Genomic DNA, 9,770 nt, shown 5'->3' with positions numbered 1-9,770 from the left:
TTGCAGCTTGGTATCCCTATAGCTGAGGTGTGTCACTAAGTGATTGCAGCTTGGTATCCCTATAGCTGAAGTACGTCAGAAGGTGATTGCAGCTTGGTATCCCTATAGCTAGGTGTGTCACTAAGTGATTGCAGCTTGGTATCCCTATAGCTGAGGTACATCAGTAGGTGAATGCAGCTTGGTATCCCTATTTAGAATAGCAAAGAGCTTTCATTCTTTGGCTTTATTTATTTATTTATTTATTTATTTATTATTTTTTTAATTTTTTGAGCCAGAGTCTCAAGCTGTTGCCCTGGGTAGAGTGCCGTGGCATCATATCTCATGGCAACCTCCAAGTTGGGCTTAAACAATTCTCTTGCCTCAGTTTTCTATTTTTTTAGTAGAGACAGGGGGTCTCACTTTTGTTCAGGCTGTTCTAGATCTTATGAACTCAGACAATCCACCTGCCTCAGCCTCCAAGAGTGCTAGAATTACAGGTGTGAGCCACCATGCCCAGCCTGTTCTTTGACTTTAAAACCGTTACCTGTCTCTCAAGGTTTATGTAGTTCGCATTAGGAACTTAATGAGTCTTTCTTTTTTTTCTTTCTTTTTTTTTTTTTTTAGACAGAATCTCAAGCTGTTGCCCTGGGTAGAGTGCTGTGGCATCATAGCTCACAGCAACTTCCAACTCTTAGACTCAAGCAATCTTCTTGCCTCAGTTTTTCTACTTTTAGTAGAGATGAGGGTCTTGTTTTTACTCAAGCTCGTGTTGAACTTGTGAGATCAAGCAACCCACCCACCTTGGCCTTCCCTAGTGTCAGGATTATAGGCATGAGCCACCATACCCAGCCTAACTTAACTAGTCTTTAAGTTCTTTCTCTTTCTATCTTCTCTCTCTCTCTCTTTTTTAAAGCAGATTCTAACAGAATCAGTCTACCTTTGGGAAAAGAAGCAAACATGGTGGTAAGTACTTTAAAATTAAATTTATGAAACCTCTGTCTACTGGGTGCCCTTAAGTGCAGTGAGATATTTGGAAGACTGCAATCTAGATGCTCCATTTAAGTGACTCATGTGCAGTAATCTGGAGCTTTGTCCTGCACTGCCAGGTCAGCCACCTCTGATTAACCACTTATTGTGTTTAGGTTTTTTATTATTTTAAATGTTTAGAGACATTTTAGGATCTTGCTGTTCTAACCAGGCCAGTCTGAAACTCCTGGGCTCAAGTGATCCTCCTGGCCCAGCCTCCTGAGTCACTGAGACTCGAGGTGTACACCATGACACCCAGCTTATTGTGCTTGTTTTTTAAAAAAAAAATTTTATTTTTCAGTTTTTGGCTGGGGCCAGGCTTGAACCTGCCACCCCTGGCATATAGGCCTGGTGCCCTACTCCTTGAGCCACAGGTGCTGTCCTTTAATTTTTTTTTTTTTATTAAATCATAGCTGTGTACATTAATACAGTCATGGGGTACAGTATGCTGTTTTTATATACAATTTGAAATATTTTCATCAAACTGGTTAACATAGCCTTCATGGCATTTTCTTAGTTATTGTATCAAGACATTTATATTCTACATTTGGAAAGATTCATATGTACCCTTGTCCTTTAAATTTTTAATTATTAATAGCAGATGTGAGAGAACTCTGTCCTGCTTTTGGTCATGAATATCTTGTTTTAGCCTGGCTTTTCAGTTGTTTTTGTATAACATCAAATTTGCCATTTGAGCTAATTTTTAAGTGTACAATCCAATGACATTAATTATATTCATAATGTGCAACCATCACTGTTATCTATTTCTAAAACTATCATCCCAGACAGAAACTCTGTACTTATAATTAAACAATAGCTTCCCTTTCCACCACGCCAGCCCTAGTAGCCTCTAAATGCCTTTCTGTCTCTGTGGTTCTGCCTACTCTCAAAATTTCATCTGAGTGGAATTGCACTGTATTCACTGTTATGTCTAGCTTCTGTCATTTTTAATTCATAATTTTTTCAAGGTTTCTCTATGTTGCAGCATGTGTCAGAATTTCATTCCTTTTATAATAGCTAAATAACATTTACATTACTATTTTGGCATTAACATTTTTTTCTATTCTAAACTCATAGTGCTTCTCTATTATATCACAAACCATTTTTCAACCTGGCCCTCAAAGTCCTGTTTGTCTTGTCCAGCCCCGGGCAGCTGTGATGGTCTTTTATACTGAAGGTGCCATGAATTTGTAAATAATACTGTCACGCCTAGCTTAGGAAATCATGTACTATTAGTGATTTTCTTCTTTCAATATTTTAATTCAGTAAAGGAAGAGATGTACTGACAACAAATTACTCTATATGTGGAATGTACTAGTTTTTAAACATGTAACTTGTTTGAATGAACCTTAGGTTATAAATAGCAGCATATCACCATTACCTTGCTACAAATGGAATATATTCAGCTCCTATAGTTTTTCTTCTTTTCCTGGTAATGTCTGGGTTTTTAATTTTTCTAGCTTTATAGAGGTATAGTATAATTTACATGGAGTAAATTTTACCCATTTTTAGCATACAGTTTGATGAATTTTGGTAATTATATTACATAGCCATATAATCACTGCCATGATAGTTCCATGCCTCTACAAAGTTTTTTCATGCCCCTTTGCAGAAGGTCCTGAACCTTCTTTGGGCAGCTACCACTGTACTGTGAATACTATGTGCAGTGGGCACAGTGATATGTGTTCACAGAAGGAAAATAGTGCAATATGTAAACAGAATGGAGAAAAGGCCAAAAAGTCAGTTAGATAACAGAGGACTTGAGTTAGACAGAGAGTCAGGCACAGGTCAGCATCCTACGTGGGAAGAAGGCCAAGGGGAGCCCAGACTGAAGATGGTGGAGCTGCAGGAGCAGGGAGGGTGCTCCTCGGTGGGGAGGAAAGGATTCTGCTTCCCTAGGGAGGCTTTGAAATCACTGCTATAGGGAACCACTGCTGTTAAGTGATAGAGATTTTTGTGTCCTCTTGATGTGTGGGAAAGAGAAGTTTGAGAATAACTATGTAGAAATAAGAAAATTCAGTATGCAAGCCAAAGCCTACTGCTTATTTATTCCTTCAACAAATTGAAAACTAGTGTGCCTGGGACTACCTAGGTACTAAATCTGTATTCCTTCTGGGAATATATGCAGATTTAGTTTAAGGAAAAAACTGTAATAGATAGTGTTACTACATGAAGTACATCCAGGGCTTCGATAATCTGAAAAAACAATGAGTTAAGTAGGAACATTTTGACCACGTATGGGGTCCTGCCCAGAACGCATCCAGCCATGTTTGTCTCTATTTTTCATATTACATGGCTGGATGCTTTCTGGTACTTCCCTTGTATAGCAACTTTATAAAATATCTCATTTTGATATTATAGCATGAAAAGTCCAGTAGAGCAAACCATAATGAAATTTTCCATTCTTTTCCTCAATAAAGACCTATGAAATATTTCTGTCATTTTTATATATCTTCATTGATCTTGGGGGGTGTTGGGTGAAGAGTATCACTCTATTGCCCTCAGTAGATTGCCTTGTTGTCACAACTCACAGCAACCTTAAACTCCTGTGCTCAAGTGGTCCTCTTGCCTCAGCCTCTGGAGTAGCTGGGATTACAGGTGTCCACAACACCACCCAGCTAGTTTTTCTGTTTTTAGTAGAGATGGGGACTTGAGGCTGGTCTTGAACTCCTGAGCTCAAGTGATCCACCTGCCTTGGCCTGTCAGAGTGCTGGGATTACAGGCGTGAGCTCCCACACCTGGCCTTCTTCTTCATATTTGTGATCGCTAATACTAATTGCTGTTTGTGTATATAACTATTAATATGCATTTACATATATGTAGGTTAGTGCTTGTTAATATGCGTGTATGTATGTATATGGTCGTTAGTATGTCTATTTGATGTAATATACAAGTATTTGAGGTTCTGTGACTATTCATGTTTTTTAATTCATTAATTTTTACTTAAAATGAGACTAGCTGACTTTGCATATTTGTTGACCTTTTCGTAGTAATTCAAGCATTAATCAGTACTTTTAATCTTTTTTAAAGCAAGAGGAAGAACAAGGTAGAAAGTGTAGCCATCCTGATTTAGAAAGCATTAATAAAAATGTGGTTGAAAGTGCGTTGGGGAAAGTAAACAGAGAAGAAAAGGGTAAGTTACTAAAATTCTAATCATTGCTTAGGTGGGAGTTGGGGAATATAGGAGGAATACCAGTTTTCATGTTACCAGGTCTTAGAGATCATGAGCAAGTATACAAACAGATACTGGTTTGCTTGCCTAGTAATTTATTTAATGTTACCGGAATATTTTATATTTCTACACAAAAAAAGAGGCCAGTGTTTAGAACCATTAGGAAAAGTAGTATTTGTTTTGCTACCCACCATGACAAGTATAGCATACTGTGTGTATATAAGTCCCTCAGGGCCTTATCCTTATACACTGTGTAATATGTAACTATTTGCATATTATGTATAGTTTCTTGAAATTTAGTCACTTTAATTATTCATTTTACCTTTTCACTTTGGACATTTTTTCATTTCCTTTACTACTTAGATTTGAAAGAACATTGTTGCTAGATCTGAGTTTAAAAGAGAAAAATATTAATACTACCATATTATTAGAGTATATATGTGGATATAGAGGAAAAAATAATATGCTTAGCATTCCTTTTTTTATACTTAAAATCAGGTAATATTAGGAAAGCCGGTTCACCAAGCCTCCAGAGGCAACAATGGGAGAAAAATTCAGCCAATATAGCTCTTGCAGCTTTGGAAAACTTACCCATACTTACATCCAGTTTAACAGCAGAGGATGATAGAGGTTAGTGGTGAGATTGAAGACTATTATTTTATTATAGAATGTTTTCTAGGTTTTTCCTTTAATGTTTGTGAAGTGTATTTAGCCTTGCTTATACAGGCAACTGAAACAGATTTTAGATGAGGGTCAAATATAACTAACTTTGCTTGAAATACCATCTGAAAGATAAATACAGAAAAAATTTTTTTTTAATTTGGGACTAATTTTTGTCTTTTCACAACTAGGTGGTTCTGCAATAAAGTACAGCAAAAATAATACTCGTAAGCAGTGGCTCAAAGAGACCCCTGATACCTTGTTGAACATTCTTAAGAACGCTGATCTCAGCTTGGCATTTCAAACATACACAATATATAGACAAGGTAATTCATACCTGTTATGTGACCATGGAAATCCTTTGACTGTGGCTGTGTTGAACTCCTGATCTCAAGCGATCCACTCGCCTCAGCCACACAGAGTGCTGGGATCACAGATGTGAGCTCCCGCTCCCGGCTTGTCTGCTTATTTTAATAATCATGCTGCTACTTTAAGAGTAGCCCATTTTTACCTTGAAAAAACACTATTGCTTTAGTGACAATTCTTAAGACTTCTTTTGTTGTCTACTTGAATTCTGTTATATTGAGTAGAGCTCAAAAGGTGAACAATTAAGGTTTGATTTTTAACTTTTTTCCTATGGACATTTTTACTAAAATTACATAAAATAACATTTTATAATACCATTCTTTGGAATTTAGGCCAATGGGCTACATTAAGGATGTGTGTCTATATGTAATTTTGATATTTCAGTTACTGAACCATGTGGCTAGGTTAAAATCTAAGATAAATTATACCAAGTAGATCATCTAATGGTATGGCAAGTCTTAACTGTATTGCCACAGATTTAGTCGTATTTGTTTATTTGGTAAATATTTATTGAGTGCCTAATGAAGATGCTATTAAGATAAAAACAAAACAAAACAAAACACAATTCCTACCCAGAAGGGTGAAGGAGCTCCTTACTGGGGGTGACAGCACACAGAGTTGCCGTGCTCTGCTTACACATTCTGACAGAGCTGTGCGCAGGGTATCATGGGAGTCCTGAGGGTAGGAAGATGTTAAGGAAGACTGATTAATGGTTGTGAACTTCAAGTTAGCAGTTATAGATCCCGGCGTATGTTTGTGGTCTAATGATGAAATCTTTGTCATTTTGGGAAAGTCCCTGTTTAAAAAGTATGTAGTGGTTCTGCACCTGTGGCTCAAGTGGCTAAGGCACCAGCCACATACACTTAAGGTAGTGGGTTCAAATCCAGCCCAGGCCTGCCAAACAATAATGACGGCTGCAACCAAAAAATAGCTGGGCGTTGTGGCGGGCGCCTGTAGTCCCAGCTACTTGGGAGGTGGAGGCAGGAGACTCACTTGAGCCCAGGAGTTGGAGGTTGCTGTGAGCTATGATGCCACAGCACTCTACCCAGGGGGACAGCTTGAGGCTCTGTCTCAAAAAAAAAAAAAGTATATAGTGATTTTGAAATGACTTTTATAAGGTTTAGCCTATATTTCTAATTAGTTTTTTATTCTGTAAGCAAAAAAATCTAAAAGTAATCACTGCCTACAGAATTTTTTGAAAGCATGTACGTGGTCTTTTTTTCATTCTCTACTTTTTCTCTCCTCCATTGTGCAAACTTGGGAGGGGAAAGCTCAAAGGCAAAAAAATTAACTGTAATCCAACTTCCAAATGCCTTAACATAGATTCTTATATTTGAGAGTGCTGCGGCATCATAGCTCACAGCAACCTCCAACTCCTGGGCTCAAGCGAGTCTCCTGCCTCTGCCTCCCAAGTAGCTGGGACTACTGGTGCCCACCACAACGCCTGGCTATTTTTTGGTTGCAGCCATCATTGTTGTTTGGCGTGCCCAGGCTGGATTCGAACCCACCAGCTCAGGTGTATGTGGCTGGCACCTTAGCTGCTTAAGCCACAGGCGCCGAAACTATTTGAAAGATTTTATTGTAATTTATGATTTTTTTTTCTCTTGAAGAAACCACTGTTTTGTTTTTTTTTTTTAATCCACATACTGATGCTTCCTGGGCCTGTTTTGTGCCAAAAATTATTCTGGTTAATGTGAGGCGATACCTAGATACCCTAGAAGAAATAAGGAGCACATCTGTAATTAGCCAGCAAGCTTGTAGAGGATTTTAGTTGAAATATGTGAAGTAAGTAAATGCTGTTTAAATGGGCATACTTTCTGTTAATATTCCCCTGAAGGTTCAGAAGAGTTCTTGAAAGGCCCCCTGTCGGAAGAAACAGACGCATCAGACACTGTTGATGGAGGCCATGATTCTGTCCATTTGGATCCAGAGCGACTCAAGCCTGGGCTGGATGAGGAGGACACGTAAGTTGTGATATACTAGGGAGCTTGAGCTGGGGGTGGGGGGTGTGCCTAGGATTTAGTTTAAGCCATAAATTTGAACCATAATAATTTCAGGTTAGTAGGAGCTTGTTATATTACTTTTCATCATAAATGAATATTTATATCTTTATCTTTTGTCTGGGATGGGTAACATGTTCCGATATTACAGAATTCCTTGCTGAGCCCTACATATGTGACCTTTCATCTTGGACTAGTTATTTTTTATATATTGGGTTTTACATTAAAAAAATTTTAGAAACATTGACGTGATCTTTTGGAAGAACTAACAGTTATTTCTCTGTTCAATTGCCTCGTGGAACTCATTTTTCAGAAACTTAAGTACTCTAGTGGGATTCCGCTTTGAATCCATCAACAAATCCTTACTGCACCCCGATAGAGAGGCTGATCATCCCTGTTTTCTCCCAGGGACTTTGAGGAAGACGATGTCCACCCTGACTGGGTGTCAGAACTGCAGAGGAGAGCTGGACTGCAAGGCCTATCTGATGGATAATGCCCAAGGAGGGGTTCCCGAGTCATACTGAAGAGACACTTCGATGACAATTCATGTTGGAATCATAATTAGTTCTAATTAGTTCATGAAATGTGTATTTCCTTTGGAAGGAGAATGAAGAGGGGGAAATTGTTAATGTTTAAAATAGTCCCTGATTGGTATCATGGAGTGTAGAAAAAATCTAGAATTCCTGTGAGTTTTGGAACTCAAGGGAAAAGTTATAGCAGAATGGAATGAGCATTGGGCTTTGCACGACCGTAGGGCAGATATTGGATGCTAGCACTGCCACTAACTAGTTGCATGATTGTGGGAAATGAACTTCTGTGAACCCCAATTTCCTCATCCATAAAATGAGCATAATAATGCCTACTTCAGGGATGCTGATCATAGACCAGCAGCCCTTAATGTTATTATTTGCAATTGTGATTTGGGTTTATTACTGTGTAACTCTTTGTGTATTTCCTAAAGGGTTAAGGATCTAATATATTTAATTATAATAATATGTGTAGTTTTTTTATTACACATGGTTATAGGTAGTTTGAAGACCTTTGCTAGCTGTCCTTAAATATGGTACCTTGCAGGATACACAGAGGAACCAGGATAGAGGGCTAGTGGTGGGAAGAGTGATGTGCACTGGGAGCTCTCAGAGGTGGGAGTCCTGTTGGTGACAAAGGAGTGAGGTTAAAGGTGAGAAGATAGGGAAGTATCAGAAACTAGAGTGGTATGGAATGATTTGGAAGTGAAGGAACACATGGCACATGTGTGCTGGGTCCTGTTGTATGTTAACCTCAGTTAACATTATGACATTTTAGTGAGATTTAGTGAGAGTATTTTACTAAGGAAGAAACAGGCTTCTGCTAGCAGATTTCACAGAGCTGTGAGCCTGGCAGGTATAGGGAACAGCACTACAGTAAAGAATGAGGGGGAAATACAGCAGGGAACTAACAAGCATCCGCTGAAATCTGGAATATACACATTGTTTAAAGATTTAGCATTTTTAATCTTTTTTTTTAGATAGCATCTCACTCTGTCACCCTGGGCAGAGTGCTGTGATGTCATTGTAGCTCTCAGCAACCTCACTGGGCTCAAGTGATCTTCCTGCTTTAGCCTCCTAAGTACCTAAGACTGGGCTAGTTTTCCTCTTTTTAGTAGAGATGGAGTCTCACTATTGCTGAGGCTGGTCTTGAATTTCTGAGCTTGAGCAGCCTACTCATCTCAGTCTCCCAGAGTGCTGGGATTACAGGCATAAGCCACCGCACCCAGCCTACATTTTTAATCTTAACACACAAAAACTGTGGTACAGACCCCATCCTGCCATGTGCTTTGTCCGCCCTTAGACAGCAGCTACTCTTTAGTCCCCTGCACTCTCTGCCGGTCTCGTGCTCCTTCCTCATTTTTCAGGACCTTGATGTTTTTGAGGAGTACTGTGTAGGTGTGTTGTGTAGAACCACTCAGTTTGAGTGGTTTTGATGTTTTTCTCATGATTGGAATGAGTTTGGGGAAAATCACAAAGGTGACGTGCCTTTCTCATCACCCCCAGGTGTGACATCCATGTAGCATTACTGGTTAACACACTAACTGATACACAAGTTATAAACTATTTGTCAAGTTTTCACATTACTTTTTTTTTTTTCCTTTTTGAGACAGAGCCTCAAGCCGTTGCCCTTGGTAGAGTGCAATGGTGTCACAGCTCACAGCAACCTCCAACTCCTGGGCTTAAGCGATTCTCTTGCCTTAGCCTCCCAAGTAGCTGGGACTACATGTGCCTGCCACAAGGCCTGGCTATTTTTTGGTTGTAGTTGTCATTGTTTGGCAGGTCAGGTATGGATTCAAACCCGCCCGCTCTGGTGTATGTGGCTGGCGCCCTAGCTGCTTGAGCTACAGGTGCCAAGCCACACATCACTTTTTACATTACTAATTTTCAAAGTTTTTTTTTTTAAGTAAATTTATTTCAGGATAATGTGAGGGTATAAATAGTCAGGTCAAAAAATTGATTTTGTGGCTCGGCGCCTATGGCTCAACCGGCTAAGGCTCCAGCCACATACACCTGAGCTGGCGGGTTCGAATCCAGCCC

The 9,770-nt window shown here is 39.2% G+C and overlaps 1 protein-coding gene across 2 annotated transcripts in view; it reads left to right on the top strand.

The window, feature by feature from the left end:
• Positions 1-8,169, top strand: part of NEK3 (NIMA related kinase 3) — a 28,504-nt gene extending 20,335 nt beyond the window's left edge. The window contains exons 11-16 of one of the 2 annotated variants that reach the window (XM_023508082.1): positions 896-942; positions 4,036-4,138; positions 4,676-4,807; positions 5,029-5,163; positions 7,041-7,167; positions 7,612-8,169. In XM_023508082.1, coding sequence (XP_023363850.1) covers positions 896-942; positions 4,036-4,138; positions 4,676-4,807; positions 5,029-5,163; positions 7,041-7,167; positions 7,612-7,696 — 629 coding nt within the window. In that variant the 3' untranslated portion in view covers positions 7,697-8,169. The remainder of the gene's footprint in view (positions 1-895; positions 943-4,035; positions 4,139-4,675; positions 4,808-5,028; positions 5,164-7,040; positions 7,168-7,611) is intronic. The other variant, XM_023508083.1, reaches the window with a different exon arrangement.
• Positions 8,170-9,770: the final 1,601 nt, after the last annotated feature.

Source organism: Otolemur garnettii, unplaced genomic scaffold (assembly GCF_000181295.1).
Source record: "Otolemur garnettii isolate 467f Iridium unplaced genomic scaffold, OtoGar3 scaffold00221, whole genome shotgun sequence".
Taxonomy (NCBI): domain Eukaryota; kingdom Metazoa; phylum Chordata; class Mammalia; order Primates; family Galagidae; genus Otolemur; species Otolemur garnettii.
Note: the sequence above shows the minus strand (reverse complement) of the source record. Positions and strands in the feature narration are given on the sequence as shown.